The sequence below is a fragment of the Sciurus carolinensis genome, chromosome 14 (genome assembly GCF_902686445.1).
Source record: "Sciurus carolinensis chromosome 14, mSciCar1.2, whole genome shotgun sequence".
In the NCBI taxonomy this organism is placed as follows: Eukaryota; Metazoa; Chordata; class Mammalia; order Rodentia; family Sciuridae; genus Sciurus; species Sciurus carolinensis.
The window spans coordinates 86,449,322-86,469,205 of NC_062226.1; the positions used below are offsets into that span (position 1 = coordinate 86,449,322).

Genomic DNA, 19,884 nt, shown 5'->3' on the forward strand with positions numbered 1-19,884 from the left:
TGTTGGGGTAAAAAAAGTTACGAAATGGTTAAGTAAAAAACCATCCCATTTTTGTTGTTGTTTCTGCAGAACTGGGACTGAAACCTGGGACCTTGCACATGCTAAGCAAGCACTCTACTACTGAGCCACATCCCCAGCCCTGTTGATGAATTTTTATAAACACATATTGTATGTGGATATATTTTTCCATATACAGAATGTGTTTCTAAGGAAGGATACATACAAGTTGTACAAAGTCAGAGTGGGAATATATAAGGCAGGGAAAGAAAGAATGATGTTTTCCTTGCTTTCTCTATTCAATCTCTCTTTTTTCCTCAATTAGCCTTTTTCTAAATACAAAAGCCAAATGGTAACAATGAAAAAAAATTAAGGTGTAAGGAAGATAGAAAATTGTAACATTATACAAGTCTTGAAGCTGTATTTCTAGCATTCCCATAGTATTTTACAGCTTCTTCATTTAATACAACAAAAACAAATACATTAATTCCATATGTATACCACAAGAAGTAAAAAAAAATTATCTCATTCAAACCCATTTGAATTAAGGATTTGAAAGTGAGTGAGAAAAATCTGTACTCTCAAGGGACACAAAGATGCAGGGCCCTGCCTTGAGCAGATAACTGAGAGGACTCATTGCTAACTGGGTGACAAAGGGCAATTACTCATTTCCAAATCTCCTGGCTTATCTGTAATGGAGAACTTTGGTATCTGTCTTCTATGGCTGGTGTGAAAATTAAATGAAAACATCGAAGAAAACATTTGCCATGTTGAGGTATTACTTGACCTTTCAGTCTCCATTAAAAAAAAAAAAAAAAGTGGAAGATCAATTATACCTGCCCTCATGGGGTTCTTCTGAGGATCCAAAAAGAAAATTACAATTTGAGGTTGAAGGGAGAGACCACCTGTATACTGGGCAGGACACACACATTCCAGAGGGTATAGAAGATGCTCCACTGGGCTGGAGAGGAAAATCCTGAAATTTTATTTGTTTTTAATCCTCAAAAAGACGATGGAAACTACATTTCACTATAATAAGTATGACATACAATGCTTTATGTATAATGTATACAAGTTATTTTATACCATACTACATCATATTAATTATACTACCATAAAATACTACTAGTAGTAACATAAGCAGAAATTAACACTGCATCCCAAAGTAACAACCATGATGATATAATCATATCTGAAGGGAAACAGGCCCAAAACACTCAAAATTACAAGAAAATATTTGAAATAAGGTTTTACCTCCATTGTTACTGGCAATGAATCAAGACCTAAATGTATTACAGACTTGAGGTACAATATAACCATAATTGGCACATATATATAAATATATGTAATTTATAAATAACAAACACACAAGGAAATGCTAAAAAATGTTTTTTAACCAATGAAAATGATCAAAAAATTTTTGAAAGCACAGCAAATTATCATATAAACCAGTGTAATCATACAGTATTTATATATGTAAATTTTTCATTGGGAACTAATTAATCTTCAATATCTTAACAAGGGAATGTTCTATTAATACAATCCTTTAGGATTTAAAAGGAAAATAAGATGAAGATATAAAAATCTGAGATTACATGTTTATTATTAATGTGTGAGGCAGGTCTGGGGAGATAGCTCAGTTGGTGGAGTGCTTGCCTTGCAAGCACAGAGCCCTGGGTTCAATCCCCAGCACCACAAAAAAAAAAAAAAAAAAAAAAATGTGTGAGGCAAAGACACTCTGGGGATTTAGTAAACACTTGTTAGACTTCAAGCAAAGTCTCTTTTTTAACCTAGTTTCAAAAAGAAAACAATAATTTTCAATGAACTTTTGTGATGAGAGGGGGTGCAAGCAAAATATCATTCACTTTTCTAAGGCAAGAGCATAAGCATATTAAGATCATTCCTACTTTTTTACAGATGTTTAGATGATTTTTCAAAGTTTTTTCCTTTTTTCTTTTTCTTTAAAAAAAAGTGCTTTTAAGAAAAAATAATAACAATGATACAACAGAATTAAAATCAAAGGCACAGAACTATTAACCACCTTCTGTGCCTTCTTCCCTGGCCACTGAAGGACTCTTGAGAATTAGGAAGTTCTTCCAGGATCAGGCTGCCTTAAAGATCCCTTTTAGTAACAGTGCTCGCAGGACCTGCTTAAAGCCTTCTCCACCCTTCCACCTTGTTCACAGAGAGGCATCTTTCTCAAGTTCTTTCACAGGACAAGACAGCAGTCCCCTCCTGCTGGGGAAGGTGACCATATAAACACAAGGCTATTGCAGGTTGCCCAGAGCCTGTCAGGGTCCTAGGTCCTCACTGCTGTTTCTGTTCCACCCCTCGGAAAAAAAAAAAAAAAAGAAAAGAAAAGAAAAGAGAAGAAAAAAGGAAGAAAGAAAGAAAAGAAAATGAAGAGCCTTTCCATTTCCCATCAATAACTAGACCTGTAGCCAGCAATTAGAAAGCTATAGCTCCTAATGGCTAGGTCTCCAGCAACTTGACCACCCCCTCCACAGTACTCCTTTCCTCTCATTTCTTTCATTTTTGTGCAAAACCAATTTTGGAAAAATGTGAGAACCTCACCTCTCCACAGGATGAAATATGTCTTAAAAGCTAACTTTTTAAACGTTCTAACAATTCCATTTATTTCTGTCCATCAACACCTTAAAAATTAAGCGTATGGCATAAGAATGTATGTTTTAGCAAGTTACTGGTTTCCAATGGCAAAGAAAGTAAAATCATTCTTCCTAAATAGCATGAGCTTAGCTTACTGTTTTGTAACACAAGCAGGAGCTACAATGCTTTCAGAGACCCACAAGGACCAAGGACAAGAGATTATATTGCTCCCCAGGTCTCATGCCCCCCAGTTTTAAACCCTAAAACTGTCTAAATTTGAGTCAATCTAATGGCCAGGAATCAGAGCCATTCTAATACTCCTAAATATTTGATCAGGCTGTTGTATATCTTATTACCCGCCCCAAGATTATTTCTCAATTTTTGCATAATTATAGGGCCTAGAGATCCCAAATCAGACAAAAGGAAATCTCATACCACGAAAGTCACACAAGTTTGGTTCTGCAGACTTGCAGATGACACATCTGAAAATGACCAGCACATCATGGCACTCCAAACATAGTGATTTTTAAATTCCAATGAAAAGAATATTCATCGAAATCGGCATTTTTCCCCAATTTTCCTTTGCTTTAAAAAAAATAATTAAAAATATTAAACAGGGTGTGAAATAAGAGTATAAAACCCCTGGCGACTATTTCACATCCTAAAAAAGTTGTGCGGCTTCTTCATTCTGGCAAAAGTAGGAAGCACGGGTTAGAACCCAGAGTATCAGCTGAGAACCCGCTCCAGACGCGTGGAGGAAGGACCCGGCGCCAAACTCCGGGTCACCTGCCAGGACTCGACCGCGGCAACGTGGGCACCAGCGGCGGCCCAAGCGCGCCTAGGGCGGAGGGAGGAAGAGGGACGGGTGGCCAGCCCTCAGGCCCTCGTGTAAATCTTGCAGCAGAACTAGAACTAGTAGGACTTTGGGGGCGCCTCACGCTTTTGACTTTGGATGCTGACACGCGTGACAAAGCTCAGAACAAAAAGAAAGGCCCCGCGTGGCCCAAAACTGGCCTCCACAAGGGAGCTGGCACAGCCCCTCACCGAAGGGCCAGGGGGCCCTACGCCCGACCTCGGGGACCGAGCCCAGGGGTCTGGATAGCTTCAGGCTGCTTCCGCGCGGCAGATGTGGAGCCAGGCTCCAGCGCAGCTGGCAAAAGGCTGCACCGCTCGCGCAAGCCGTGGGGAGTCTCCAGGGACCCGCGCGGGGTCTCCGGGGTGCCGGGCGGAGGGACGAAGGAGAGGGACCACTGCAGCCAGGGACGCGCGCCGCCCACTCACCTCGTTCCTCGGCTCCGGCAGCCGCTCTGTGCAGCCCAGCTCCGAGGCCGCCCGGGCCGCTCTTTCGCCGCCGCCACCGCCGCCACCGCCGCCGCCGCCACCGCCGCCGCCTACCTCGCGCTCGGACCCGCTCCGCGCCGTGCGCCCCGCGCCTCCGCGTCCAGCGCCGCCGCGTCTCTGGCCTCCGCAGCGCGAGTCCCCGCCCCCGGGCAGCGCCGGCGGCGCGGCGGGAGGAGGCGGTGCCGCGAGCGCGAGGAGGCGAGGCTCGGCCGCGCGCGAATGCCCGGCCCCACGGTGCGCGCACCCTAGTCGGTGGGAGCCGGAAAACCAGTGGCACGCCCCCTCCCCGCCTCTAGGCCGCTGAGGAACATGTGGAACCAGGAAGCTGCCAAAGAGAAAAAGATCCTGGGGCAACACCCACATCCAGGGGAATGTTCCCGAACGTAGAGCCAACCACACCCAGCGCCACACACCTGCCACACTCTCGTCTTTTCTGGTCTGGGTCAAAACTGCCCAGAGTAGGAGGGTACCAGCGAAAAACAGGTTTCAGGAGGTCTATACTCAGAAAATTGTCATGTTTCCTCCACCAGGCATTCCCTACTTAACCATCGTGTTCTCTCTCAAGTCCAAGTTTTGCCCAGTTCCCAGGCGCCAGCAAGCGTGATCTTCTAGGACTAAGGATGATGCCTGGGAATCTGACTTTTAAACAGTGCCTTGGGCAATTCTTAATATGTACTGATGCTTGAGAGGCACTGTGAGGTCATACCTCCCTGAGAGGATGCCACAAAACTAATGACCTCTGGGATAATCATGCTACAAAATTCTGAAGCAATGATTCTTAACTGGCAGCACTGGCTAGACATGTTATTTGGAAAGGAGTTTTTAGAGCATTCAGATGCCAGAGTCCCACTTGCAGAGTTCTGAAACTGAATATTGATATAGTTAGATATAGATACAGATTTTTTTTTTTTGCTTGTCTTAAAGATTTCCAGATATTTTTAATAAGGCCAAGACTCAAAACAGTTCTATGATCTTTTCAAGTCTTCCTAGCTCTGATGTCTGGGAAAGGAAACCCCTTCCTCTGTACCTCTCATATCCCAGTCACAAAAAAACAAACTAGCAGACTGGGACTACATGAAGTTCAGTGGTAAAGTGCTTGCCTAGCATCCATGAAGCCCTGGATTGGATGCCCAGCACTGCAGAACAACAAAGAGGAAAACACGAACTCACAAAAGGAATTCTCGCAGCTAAAATAATTTTCAACTAAACAAGATTTGCCTTGAAAAAGGTGACCAAGATACTTCACTGTCATTTCAGCATAGGTCTCCTTTAACTACAGGAAAAAATATCTTTATGAGCCAACCTCTTGGCTGAATTAAGAAGTGACAAGAAAAAAATGAAAGAGAGAAGGGAAACAAAAGGAAAGGAAGTATAAAGTGCTGACAATGTATGCCCCCTCTAGGGTAATGTTTTACTCTATTCCAAAATGACATTTTTGTTACCTCTAACTGTTAAGCTATTGCCAGTGAGACCAAGCTTTGAAAAACTGAGTCCATATTGAACATCAGCTTTGGCTTTGCTGATGAGGTGATTGCAGATTTTCTTATGACCTTATATAATCACACTCAGGATTTTTGGACAGATTTGGTCTATTCCCTTCATTGCTCCTTTCGGCTCTCCTGGTATGTTTTGCATTCTTAAAGTGGTGGATCATAACTTCCATCTCATTTGCTTCTAAGTAGGTCTCCATTAGTGTTTCTCATTTATCAACAACTAATTAGTCAGTGATTCTTAAACACATTATGGAACAGGTCCATATGTCTAGGTGCTAAGGCAGCTGGCTGATTAGTTTTATCTTTACCGAGGGAGAATCACTCATTCTTACCAAGTTTCATTAGATTTTTTTTGACAAAATTTGAATTTTTAAAAATAGTTTTAAATAGATAGTATATATATTGCAGGTACGTGTGTGTGTTTAAGCATTGAATTTACATTTCTTATAAAGTTCCCCCTATTTCTTCAAGTTATCTCACCCAAAATATTTATCCTAATCAGTTACTGACCCTAAAAATTCAGTTGTGGTTGGTTGCAGTAGATATTCACATTTTGCCATTCAGCATCCTTTTTCCTCATTTATTAATGGCACCTGATTTTCACACGGGAGCTGCCTCCCTGATATCTGAGGACTACAGTCTTGGTAGGATCATTTAAAGTAATGTCCTCCCCTGGTCAAGGGGTGGACCTTGTGTTAGTTTTCTACTGCTGCCCTAACACATTATCACAAACCTAGTAGCTTAAAACAGCACAAATTTGGAGTTTTGTAGGTCAGAGGTCTCACTGTGTTAAAATAAAATCAAGGTGTTGGAAGAGCTGTGTTCCTTTCTAGGCTCTAGGAATGATCTATTTCCTTGCTTCTTTCAGTTTGTACAGGCTGCCCTTCTTTATGTTGCCAGTAGTGTCACATCTTTCTGCTTCTGCTTCTGTAGTTTTGTCTCTTTAATCCAGTTGGAAAAGGGTTGCCCCTTCTAAGGACCCTTGGTCCTGCCCAGATAATCCAGGATCACTTTCCCACCTCTACTTGCAAAGTCATTTTTGCCACCTAAGTTAACTTTCACAGTTTCTGGAGATTAGAGCATGAACATGTTTAAATGGCCATTATTCTGCTTACCATAGACCCATAACTTCAGATGGCCCATTATACTCTGCTCCTAGAATGACCACAGCAACCTCTCGGGACCGAGAAGCATGACTGTGCAGCCCTCTTGATGATGACACCTATCCTTCTTGGTACATAGATCTGTAGATCTGATTGCTGTGCATTGCAAAACGTGGTTCTTTCCAGAACTAGAATTTGCTGGAATTAAATGCAATACATGTAGAGCAACATAGGCACATTCAATCAAGGTTCTTGGTTGCAAACAACAGAAGTAGACTGTTTTCCTTAATCTTAAGGAAAAGAGGAATTGATTAACAGTTGTCAAGATCTCACAGAATCAATGATGAGAATTAGAAAAATCAAATTGATTGATTTCCAAACAACTTAGAGAACCTGTATAGAGCTAAAATCACTGCAAAAATAACTTGGTGGGAAGAATTAATGAAGCATATGCATCATACTCTGCTACAGCTTTAAGGAATAGGACCTCCAACTGATGGACACGTCATTTCCACACTTGCTCAAGATACAAAATGAGTTTCCAGTGGGAGGACTGCTATGTGTATGCTCATCCCCCAGTCTCTGTAGTGGAAAGTGGCCACTAATTCTCATCAAGGCTCCACACCAAAGGAAATCAGGATGCCTATTAAAAGAGGAAATGGGATGTCAGCAGGCAAATGTCCTAAGAGATTCAGAGAGCTATGGAAGTTCCAAGAAGAGAGAAGTCATAACTGTTTAGGAAAATCAGTAAAGACCATATAGATGGTGGGTGTAAAACAGGGCTGACCTATAAAAGTAGAATCAAGCTACATATGCAATTAAAAAATGTTCTAATAGGCACATTAAAAAAGTGAAAAGAAACAAGTGAAATAAGCTTGGTTATAATTCTTTATTAAACCAGTATAACCTAAACAACTAAAGCTTTGAAACTTACTCTGCATTTTAACCTTCTGACACATATCAGTTCACACTGGGCACATTCCAGCTCTGAAGATTCAGAGTCTCCTCATGGCAGGTAGGTGATGGACCTGAGTGCACTCTACTCTACCCTGCCCTTTTTCTACCAGAGACCAAGGAACACACCCTCCCTACCCACATCTCTCATGGAGAACAAGGTAGGGGATGACCTGAGGAGAAAGCAGGGAACTCCGACCAGGAAGTGTCCAAAGGTAGATCACTGCTTCCCACCTACTGCTTGGCAGAGGGCCTTTCTTCCAGAGGTCAGATAAGGAACAAAGAACAATGGAACCTCTGAAGGAGGGACCCCCACGTCTTGGGTCTGCTAACAGCTTTGACCTCCATAGTTCAGCTAAGGTAAGGCAAACTTCTCATTTTGCAATTTGGTCTTGGTCCTAATGATTAGTCTGTGACTGTTTCCTCCTTTGTGTGGCTTATGGTATGAGTTCAGGTGCCAATCACAAGCATATATGTCTATTTGCATTTCTGTATAATTTAACACTGTCTGACAAGAGAGTCAACTTTAAATAAGAGATAAAGGAAATCTGTATATGTAGGGTGCCTACTGTTTGCCAGGTAATTTGTAATCAGCATGTTATTGTGATATCCTATCAGCACTGGATGTATGTAACAATTTTAATAATGTGTTTTATCTAACTCACTATATCCAAAATATCATTTCTACATGTAATTAAAATAATAAAATATTGATGAGACATTTTAATAAAGTATTTTAATAAAGTATTTATGTAATAAAGTATTTATTATAAAATGTAATGCTCCAGTTTTTCTAATTAAAATTTAAATTGAATGAAATTAATGGCAGTTTCTAGAGGCTAGGGAAAGGGGAAAATAGAAAGATGTATAATGGGTATAGATTTTCCATTTCGCCACATGAAAAATTTCTGAAAATCAGTTGCACAGCAGTGTGAATATACTTAACATTACTGAACTATACACTTAAGGTTAAGATGGCAAATTTTATGTGTTTTACAATTTAAAAATTTTTAATAAAATAAAAAATTCTTCACTTCCTCTGCACCAGTTACATTTATGCTGAATAGTTGCTATATTTGCCAACTCAGGTCTACAACATTAGTGTTATCATTCTGGGTGCCATCTGGAATGAGAGAAAACACAAGGAAAGTTTGACATAAAGAATCATTAACTAGCTGGGTGCAGTAGCACATGCCTGTAGCCACAGTGGCTTGGGAGGCTGAGGCTGGAGGATTTGAGTTTAAAGCCAGCCTTAGCAGAAAGCGAGGGACTAAGCAACTCAGTAAGACCCTGTCTCTAAATAAAATTTAAAAAGGGCTTGGGATGTGGCTCAGTGGTGGAGTGCCCCTGAAGTCAATCCCCGGTACCCAAAAAACAAAAACAAACAAAACAAAACAAAAAAACCATTTACTATAATGGGATTACAGTAATTAGGGTTTAGCTAATTAGAAGTAAAGAGAACTCTAAAGAATATAGGAATAGTAGATACAGAAAGCAATCACTACCTCTGTGAATGGAATTGAGTACCCAAGGGAAAGCACCCTGTCTATCTACCCACCCTCAGAAATGAGATGGAGACCTTATTGGGGAGCACAACATCATAGTACCCTGAATGGCAGAGAAGTCACAATGATGCCCATAGAATGTGCTGGAAATCTGCCCTGTGAAACTTTCTGGAAATCTGCCTTCCTAGGTGCAGGGGAAGTCCCCTTGGTGGCTGGATGCTATACACTGCAAAATCCAGGCATGGGGTAGGGTGCAGGGAGACATATTTGCTACAGGAGGCAGTTGCAGATCTAGAAGATAGGTATTTTTAAGGCAGACATCTAAAGGAGGAGCCCTCTGGCAATCAAGCAGGACTAGAAGCAGAAAAACATAAATCAGGGCTGAAAGTGTAGCTCAGTGGTAAGGCCCTGGGTTCAGTCCCCAGGACCACACACACATACACACACACATACACACACACACAGAAAACTGTGAAGTGAAACATGCTTCATGAGAGGCCAGTTTGGATTAGAGAACCTTATAAATGTGAGGATGAGATAGAAATGTAGCACCTGAACCCCAGATTTACCAAATCATTATCCACAGCATTATATTTTTTTCCCCAAATAGTGATCTGGCTACCATGGTCTACAAGAGCTTCCAGTGGTTTTGCTTTGCTTACATAAGATCTTTGTTATGGTTCGGAAATGAGGTGTCCTCCCAAAGCTCCTGTTTTAATACAGGAATATTCAAAGGTGAAATGATAGATTATGAGAACTGTAACCTAATCAGTCTGTCCAAGTTTGCATGGACTCACTGACAGGTAACTGAAGGCAGGTGACGCATGGCTGAAGGATGTGGGTCATTGGGGTCATACTCGGGATGTGTGCATCTTCCCTGTAATCCCTTTCCCCTCCCTCTCTCTGCTTCCATGAATGGAGCAATGCTCCTTCACCACACCCTTCTGCCATGAGGTTCTACCTCACCTTGGGCCCAGAGCAATGAACTAGGATAACCATGGACTAAGCCTCTGGAACTATGAGCCAAAATAAATTTTCCTCCTCTAAGTTGTTCTTGTCAGGTATTTTGATCACATCAATGAAAAACTGACTAATAGCATTCTAGGATGCCCATCCAGATTCCCTCAAACCATACCAGGCTATTAACCTGGGTTTCCCCAGGCCCAGCTTTGCTACCCTATTCTTCTTGGAAGTTTCCCTTTTCCCTTCCCTTTCTCACAACTCAACTCAACAGCTCCAGAACAATTCATTACACCAAGCATGTCATGTCTGCAAACTACCCAAAGGAAGGATCTCTGCTTTCACAAGCTTGGGATTCTCCTCAACACTTGCATGGGAGGGACTGGATAGGTATTTCAGAGTGGGCCATAAGCTCCTATGGACAGCACAATGCCCACCACAAGGTAGTCATTCTCCAAACACTAAATACACAGAATAAATTGAATTGGTTGGAATAGAAAATCCTCGCCATAAACATCTTGCTATGTGTGTTCTCTAGCATCCATTTTTCCCTTCTTTAGGTACCAGCATTTTTAGAGGACTATTCATCACTGACTAGTCCATCCTGAATGCCTACAGAGAACTGAACGGTACCCCCCCTAAAAAATGATATATCCATGTCTAATCTCCATAACCTGTAAAATTTACTTGATCAGGTAAAAGATGGAATTAATTTAAGGATCTTAAGTGGAGGAACTTAACCTGGGTTTTGCAGAAGTCCCTAGGTGCAATCAGAAATATCTTTACAACAGAAAGGCAGAAGAAGTTTCAAGACAGAAAAGAGGAGGAAGCAGTATGACTATGGCAGCCGAGATGGAAATAGTGACACAAGCCAAGGAACTCCTGGAACCACCACAACTGAGATGGATTCTGTCCTGTGTGAAGAGAGCACAGTCCTCCCTCCAGAACTATAGGAGAATAACATTTTTATTGCTTTAAGCTATTCAGACTTGGTAATTTGCTCTGGCACCTACAGGAAATGGGTAGTTTCTGATTTTAGACACTATAGAAATTGGCACAGAATTGAGTACGTAACCCAGTTAATCCAATGACACTCTGATACAGGATAGTCACTGGAACTGCAGTAAAAGAGAAGTTCTTTTTTCCCCTAAGACAGTCCATATTGGGAGAATCTAGACCTCGGGTTTCTTATGGTGAAGTTGGGCTACATGGGTCTACTCTGTTGATAAAAACAGAGACACTTATGTTAATGATGTTATTTGATCTTCTGGATCCAGTCATATCTGAAGCAAGATTTATCCCTGGACTTTTTAATTATATCAGTCAATTAATTCCCCATCTTACATAAACCTATTTGAGTTGGGTTTCTCATAAACAGGCAAAAGAATTCTGAGAGTTCTTTTGTAAACTGTATAGTTTTGTTGAATGTGAACTTCAGAAAAACAATAAATAATTTTAGTATAAGTATATCCTAAATATACTGAACAGATACTAAAAAAAATTATCTGAAATTCAAATTTTACTGTGCATCTTTCCTGGGTTTTGTTTTTTGCTAAGTCTAGCAACCATGTATTTGAAGGTTTTTAATTATCATCTGAAATCTTTGGAAGATCAGGTTGCTGTAGTACAAAGGAAAGTGGAATTTCTGATCTTTAATTCTCATTCTACATTAGCTGCCTCTTGCAATTTGGGACTTTCAAATAACTGTCTCCAGTCTCCTGTTCACAGGGCTGTAAAACAGTGCAATTAAACCCTCAAATGTTATGATTCTTAATGTGATTTGAAGTTGAGGATAGCATATTAACTTTTAAAACCTGATTAAAAAGAAAAAAAAACAACAACAATAAGGTGCCTTAGTGTACTGTGAGACCTACAACATCCTTAAAACTGATGCTTTCTTGCTGGGTATGGTGGCACATGCCTGTAATCCAGCTTACAAGGAGGATCACAAGTTTGAGGACAGCCTGGGCAATTTATTGAAACCCTGTCTGAAAAAACTAAAACATAAGCAGGGCTGGAAGCCAGACACAGTAGGGCACACCTGTAATTCCAGCAGCTGGGAGGGTTGAGGCAGGAAGATCCAAAGTTCAAAGCCAGTCTCAGCAACTTTGTGAGGCCCTAAGCAACTTAGCAAGATCCTCTCTCAAAATAAAATTAAAAGGGACTTGGGATGTGACTCAGTGGTTAAATGCCCCTGGGTTTAATCCCTGCTCCCTTTTTCTATAAAAAGGTGCCTGGCTCAGTGACTCTCAATGACTCTTGTAATATGGGTTATTTTTCAATGATGTTTGAGAAAGAAGGATATCTCTGGAAAATACAGTTTGATATGTCAGTGGCAATTGTATTTCAGTGGTGTCTGTCCTTTGTTTTGATGTGTATTCTCTTTGTCATACAGGTATGTGTGGAGTAGAGTCCTTGCATCCTATTCTGGCATAGTTTGTTTATTTAGTGACTTACCATCTTACCAGATGAAGCAAGTTCTTCCCACTCCCAAGATCTTTTCACAACCTGTGTTAATACCTACTGTGCCCACTGAGAGTAACATGGCAAGGTACGTCATGCCTGGTATTAGTCATTAGAAGGCAAGAATTCCTACGGGAGAGGGTCACTCCCCTGTTCTTGGTCTAGTGAATCTCATCAGGTGCTATAATTAGGGAACATTTGGAAATGTGTTTTTCACAATAATTCGTGGGAGTGGGAGAGAGGTCTCCTGTCAACCCTTGGTTTTGTGTCCTGAACAGTAAAAATGTCTGCCCCCCAATACCAATAATGCCCTCACTGAGAAAACCTGAGAGACTCCAAGCAAGAAGTACCCAGCTGAACCTAGTAAACACCCAGGACCATAGCAGCAATAATAAATGATTGTTGCCTTAGGTCACTAGATTTTGTAGTGGTTCTTTATGAAGCAATAGATAACCAGAGCAACCAGCAGAGCACTGATACATTAGTATTGACTGGTTTTCTAGCACCTTCCTGAGGCCAGTGAATGGAAATCAGTCAGAAGGAAAGACATCAAGGACAGAGCAAATCAGGGCCCCAGAGGAGGAATGGAGATTGTGGGGGAAGGAGATGTTGCATGGAAACAGTTGCAGCTGCTCCTCTTTGCCAAGGGCATCTCTTTCCACCATCAACCTTGTTAATCACTCTGCGCTTCTAAAAGGAGCCACATGATATTAGTGAAAAAGTGGGGAAGAGTCAAGATAAAGAAAATAAATATATAAAAATCACATTATTGTGCCAAACAGTCATGACTGGAAATAGAGACAGGCAAGTATCCAAAGTCTAAATTATATGCACTCCTGACTTCCATTTTCATCCTAGTCAAAATTGCAAAGGAGGCAACTCTAATTTTAGGCTCTTTTGCTTCCGGCTTTCCCCATATCCTCTCCCCAGCCTTACAGAGGCCCAGACACCACCACCTCCGGTGTGCTAGATGCTCATGGGACATGGATCTGGAGAGCCTGAAGATGCAAAGCCTAATTCAGCATTTTCCTCCACCTGCTGTGACACATGGCCGGCTTCACAGTGTTGCAGGGTGACAGTGACTAGGATCTGTAAAGAGAATACTGCTGCTTTCTCACTCACCTTCCTCTTGGGTTCCCATGGGAAATGTCTGGAAGATAACCTTATAGTAGCTAGTAAATGATCTTTCCAGTCTCTTTGGGATAGATGTTGAGTGCTATGGTCCCGTCCAAAACTCACATTGATATTTAATTGCCATTGTAACAGTTTTAAGAGGTGAAGCTTTCAAGAGGTGATTAAACCATGAAGGCTATACCCTCATGAATGGATTAATCCCTTTATCTATCCAGAGAGTGACTTTGTTGTTATCACTGTGCTGTCTCACCATGATAACACCCTCTGCTATGTTATGATGTGGCATGGAGACCCTCACCAGATGCTACACTTAGAAGTTGGACTTCTCAGTCTTTAAGAGTATGAGGATTTTTTTTTAAAGTTCCCCAGGGGAAAGGGGAGGAGAGGAAAAGGGGAGTACTGGGGAATGAATTAGAGCAAATTATATTTCATGCTTTATAATTATATAAAAATGAATCCTAATATTATGTATAACTAAAAGAACCAATAAAAATAAATTATATGTAAGGATTCTTCTAGAAAGGTTAGTAAAGTCTATGTGATGATTTAATATGTAAGATCATCTCAAACAAATTAGAAATAAGGTAATATTGAATAAAAAAATCCATAAATATATGGCTATACTAGTCTACTTTTATCATTTACTATCATCAAATATACACAGTTAAAGAAGTTAAAAAATTTTTTTTAAAAGTTTGCAAGGACAGAGAATGTGACTCGGTGGTAGAGTACTTGCCTAGCATGCTTGAGGACCTAGACGTGCCAAAAAAAGAAAAGGAAAATAAATAAATCCTGTAGTCTGTGGTATTTTGTTATAGAAACAGAAAACAGACTAAGAAACTCACCTTTTTATTTCCCATGTGTCTTTTGCTGTAAGACTTGTGGGACTCAAGTGGTACTGTGTTAGAAGGAATAACTGGGCCTTGGGTTCACCAATCTGCTGAAAGAATCCTTTCCTTCCTACAACATGGTTCACTCCTTCCAGTAAAGTATCTTTAACTTAAGTCTTGAAGAGAATTTTATCCCTCCCATGTCACAGAATTCTAACGTGGGACCCTAGGTGTCATCTAGTCCAAAACCTTCTTTTAAAATGTTTTTCACTATTGTCTAATTTTTTTGCTTGTTTTCAGTATTTCTCTCTGCCCTCTGCCTACCCTCCTATCCTGCTATTTAATTGTCCAAGCTATAGGTTCTCAAGTATTTGGTCTTAGGACCAAATATTTATGTGTGGTGTTTTTGTTTTGTTTTGTTTTGTGGTACCGGAGATTGAACTCAGAGCTTCATGCACGTTAGGCAAGTGCTCTACCACTGAACTATATAACCAACACTTCTTAAATTTGTTTTGAAATGAGGTCTCGCTAAGTTGACCAGGTTGGCCTTAAACTTATGATCCACCCACCTCAGAGATTCCTGAGTTGCAGAGATGATGGATGCATGCCATCATGCTTGGCTAGAATCAAGTATTTTAAAGTAAGCATACTTAAAAAAAATATCAATGCCCTCAAGGAGTATTTGATCATGTGGGTCTCATCAATATTTTAGAAATTAAAACAGAGGAATTTTAAAAATATTATTTTATTTAAAAGCAATAGGCCCATCACATGTTAACATTGTATACTACAATCCACTGTGTGTGCTGGTACCATCTGGTCCTCTTCCCCTTACCCCATGGGAACCTGCAAAAATTGCTGAGACTCTGGCTATTGCTATGGCTATAAGTCCTTTATGTCTGACCTAGGAGTCTCATGTCTTTATCAGCATCCATGAAACTGTTTCATTCTAATTTGTAAGGGTAAAATCTCAGATCATTCGCAGTTCTTGATATAACCTCTAAGTGAAATTTAGCATTTCCTTCCATTTTAACGCAGGTGGACTTAGTAACATTTGCTGTACAGTAGGGGACTACAACCTCCTTATCCTTAGGGGGCTACAACCCACAACCCCCAGTGGATGTCTGAAACTGTGGAGAGTACCAAACCCTACATACACTGTTTTTTTTCACACCCCATGCAGGAAGGAGCAGGAAGGAGCAGGAAGGACTAGGATGGCTTGATGATTCATCATACTACTCAAAACGGCCTGCAACTGAAAACCTATTGTTTATTTCTCGAATTATTCATTTAATATTTTTGGATTGTAGTTCAATATAACTAAAATCCTGTACAGTGGGGGCTAAAATCCTGGACTACTGTGCTCATGACTATAACCAATAAGAAACACAGATATTTCCATAGCATATTACATTTGTACCAGTTGTCTTAAAATAATTGTTATGCACATTGATAATTTGAAATCTAGGTGTTTGATCTCATTAGTGCATTAATAAAAAAGCACATACATTGCTATATCACACATTTGTATTTAAATATATAGATGACTTGTGTTTCAATATGTTCTCCTTAATATATTTTTCTTTTTATTTATTTATTTTACTTTTATGCACTTAGGAATTTTTCTAAGGAGAGATCCATAGACTCCAACAAACTGCAAAAGAAAGTTTTGGAGTTTTTGTGGTACTGGGGATTGAACTGAAGGCTACTTAACCCCTGAGCCATATCCCCAGTCCTTTTTAAAATTTTTTACTCTGAGACAGGGTCTCACTAGTTGCTTAGGCCCTCACTAAGTGGCTGAGGCTGTCCTCGAACTTGGGGTCCTCCTGCCTCAGCCTCCTGAGTTGCTGGGATTATAGGCATGCACCACCACACAAAGTCACAAGTATGTTTTAAAAGTCCCTGATTTATGCAGTCTGTTCTCATTTCATGAGAGTTTGGATTAGTCAGGCATAGTGGCGCATGCCTATAATCCCAGTCACTCAAGAGGCTGAGGCAGGAGGATCACAAGTTTGAGGCCAGTCTCAGCAACTTAGCGAGGCCCTGTCTCAAAAAGAAAAGGGTGGGGATGGTGACTGGGGGTGTGGCTCAGGGGTAGAGCACACTTGGATTCAATTCCCAGTGGCAGGGAATGTGATTAACATAGGTAAAAACAGAAAAAAAGAGTTCAATTATTGGTTTTTGAATTTTAAAAGCCTAGGTAGGTTTCAGTGGGGGAAATGAGGGATCCATGCACTTAGAGATTGTGGGGGGAAAAAAATGCCCTGAAAGAAGTCTGAAACCTTCTGAATGTGAATCTAGAGAGGATTCCCTGGGTTGAGGAGGGAGGACTTGGATAAAGGGGCAGAGTCTGGAGCAGGATCTGGAGGGAGGACTTCTCTTCCAGAGGCGATCAGGAGGCCTCATGAAGGTCTCTTCAGGGCCTGCGCCCAATAGGTGCCCATCTGAGTGAGTGATGTACTTGCTGAAGCCACAGAATCATCACATCTCCATTTTCCTTCCTGCTGTCTGGTAAGATCACCCTCCTTCACAGCCAACAGCTTTTGTCACTACCCAGGAGGACAGTGGTGCCCCTGACGGTCACCAAATTGTGTTCAGTTCAGACAACTCACCTCTCCCCTATCCATACCCCAGGATGTGAGTCCTTTGATGCAGGTGGTTTTGAGTCTTTAGAGGACTGGAGCATTATAGACTACTATATATTAGTCACCTCTGTGTTGGGTAGGATTGGAAACAACCCTCTAGAGATTTTCCTGTGCATTGAGTTAGAGAGAAACACTCCTGTTACTCACAGGAAAGGAAAGCAGTAGTCAAGGTGTTCAGTTAAGTTGCTCAAGGAATAACATCCCTTGTCTTGAGTCAGGAAATTCAATTGCTCCTTTAGCTGACCAGAAGTTGCTGGGATCTAAGCTGCAGCACCATGTGAGGGCAGTGCCCTCACCAGCTCTTTGATGGTGCTAATTTCAGCAGTGTGGTCCTATTGCTATGGTAATGAGCCGTGGAAGCTTTTCAAGCTGGTCAGGAGGAGCCACCTTCAGAAAGGAAAGTATAAGTCAGGGATGCATTTTGAAATTTGAAAAGAAGAGAGACATGAGAGTCAGAATGAATGATAGAAAAAGTACATAGGAGGGGCAGGAGAAAGCAGAATGGGTACACCTTGGGAGGCTCTAATTATAGCCTACCTCAATGATCTTGCTGAAAATGCCAAACAGGGTCAGATACCTGAAATGCATCATTCCTATTTTATCTCCTGTTTGTTTAAGTTGCATTTAAGTGGTCCTCTCCCTCATACGCATATGCTTTTTTATTTTTTGGAAGTGCTGGGAATTGAACCCAGGCCTTCATACCTGTGGGGCAAGCACTCTGCCACTGAGCTCCAACTCCAGCCACCATAAATGCATTTTTCCATATTTTCATTGGTGCATTGTAATCATACATAATGGTGGGATTTGTTGTTACCTATTTATACACGCACAGTATATAATGATATAATTTGACCAATATCATTCCCCAGTATCATACATGCATTTTTATTTTTATTGTATTTTTTTGACTCATTGTACACAAATGGGGTGCAACTTTTCATTTCTCTGATTGTACATGATGAAGAGTTACACCATTCATGTAACATACATGTACATAGAGTCATGATATTTGTCTCATTACACCATCTTTCCTTCCCCCTGTCCCCTCCCCTTCCCTCATTTCCTTCTATACAATGCAAAGTTCCTCCAAGGTTCCTTCCCTCTTATACTCCCCACCTCCCCATTATGTATCAGCATCCACTTATCAGAGAAAAAGTTTGGCCTTTGGTTTTTTGGGATTGGCTTATCTCAGCATGATATTCTCCTACTCCATCCATTTACCTGCAAATGCCATTATTTTATTCTTCTTTATAGCTGAGTAATATTCTATTGTGTATATATTCCAGTTTCTTTATTCATTCATCTATTGAAGGGCATCTAGGTTGATTCCACAATCTAGCTATTGTGAATTGAGATGCTATAAAAGTTAATGTGACTGTGTCACTGTAATATGCTGATTTTAAGTCCTTTGGCTATAGGTCAAGTAGTGAGATAGCTGGGTCAAATGCTGATTCCATTCCAAGTTTTCTAAAGAATCTGCTTCCCAGAGTGGCTGCACCAATTTATACATGCATTTTTAGGCAAATCTCTAAGAGATAGGAAAACAAATATCAAGGCACTAAAACTTTTTTACTTACTAAAGACTTTTTTACTTTTTTAATTAAAAATTTTAAAAGACATTTTCTTTTTCCTCCACCAAAATAGAACACTGTTCACATATGGATAGAGCAACTGTAAAAGGGACGGGAGGAAGCACACATGCAAAGAAGGAAGAGGAGGGAAGGATGAGGGAGGATTGGATAGGGGGCTGCTGAAAACAGATCTGTGACTTGGCTAGGATTCCCAGGAACAGCCACATCCCTTTGGGGCAATTCTCAGAAGAGAAAACTAAAAAGGCAAGACCTTCAATGACTTAGACCTCCCTAAGGACAGGTCTTGAATGTTTTTAAGGCCCTTAGTTTATATGACTCATTTCTCCGGTGGGTTAGGAAAAACCTGTTCTCCTACTCATGCTTACGACACCAACGACCCCTCTCCACTTAAGAGGGGTTATGCCCTGTTAATCACAACAGTTGAAAATATCACAAGTCAAAAATATTAGGTTTAAAAATGTATTTTAATCCACATAATCTACTGGAGATCACAGCACACTGCAGAACTTTGGTTGTTTCCCCTTGTGATTTCAGGTCTGCCTGGTTCCCTGCCACTGTCCAGCATCACAGGAAAGGATCATAGCACTTGCTAGTTTGAGAAATGATCAAACTTCAAAATTTGAAGTACGCATTCTACTGAATATGCTTCACTTTCTCACCAGTATAAAGTTGAAAAATCTTAAGTCAAACTATCATGGGAGGAGGTCTGAGGAGGTCCTGATGAGGGAGACCTCCACTCAGGACAAGTGGGATTCTTGACAAACATTAAAGAAAGGAATCGAAGGACACGTCAGTTAGAGACACTGATTTATCTAGGAAAGCAGAGACACATTCAAGGGAGAGTGTGGCCTATCTGGAGAGTGAAAAAATTTGGGGGTACAGCAAGGAATATTCATTGAAGGGAAAATGTGGGTCACCTGGAGAGCAAGCAGCAGCAACTCCTTGGCCTGGGGTTGACATTTAGAGAGGGGAGTAGTGGGGCCTGGATCAGAGGTGGAGTCCAGGCAAATTACACAATTTCATGCCAGTTTTTGTCTATTGCCTACACATTCCCCCCAGTCATATTACTCTTTGGTGGCAAGGAGGGGGTCAAGGGCGTGGGCAGGGCTGCTCAGGAGTGGTTTGCTTTATATCCCAAGGGTTACATGGGTGTTTTCTGTTTTCCAATGACTTCTGAATACTTTTCTTTCCTTTTCTGTATTCCCAAATTCCTATCTAAAAACCATGATTAAGTCAGTGGTCTATATTTCTCCTGAAGAC

At 41.0% G+C, this 19,884-nt stretch overlaps 2 protein-coding genes across 5 annotated transcripts in view; both read right to left on the reverse strand.

Annotated features, from left to right (window-relative positions):
• The window catches only part of Golm1 (golgi membrane protein 1), a 73,337-nt gene extending 68,958 nt beyond the window's left edge, over positions 1–4,379 (reverse strand). For 3 of the 4 annotated variants that reach the window (XM_047525662.1, XM_047525663.1, XM_047525661.1), the window contains exon 1: positions 3,886–3,999. The gene's annotated coding sequence lies outside the window, so the exon portion shown is untranslated. Of the gene's footprint in view, positions 1–3,885; positions 4,000–4,358 lie in introns of those variants that run through there. The other variant, XM_047525664.1, reaches the window with a different exon arrangement.
• The window catches only part of C14H9orf153 (chromosome 14 C9orf153 homolog), a 130,705-nt gene continuing 115,058 nt past the window's right edge, over positions 4,238–19,884 (reverse strand). The window contains exon 6 of the mRNA XM_047524037.1: positions 4,238–4,440. Coding sequence (XP_047379993.1) covers positions 4,238–4,440 — 203 coding nt within the window. The remainder of the gene's footprint in view (positions 4,441–19,884) is intronic.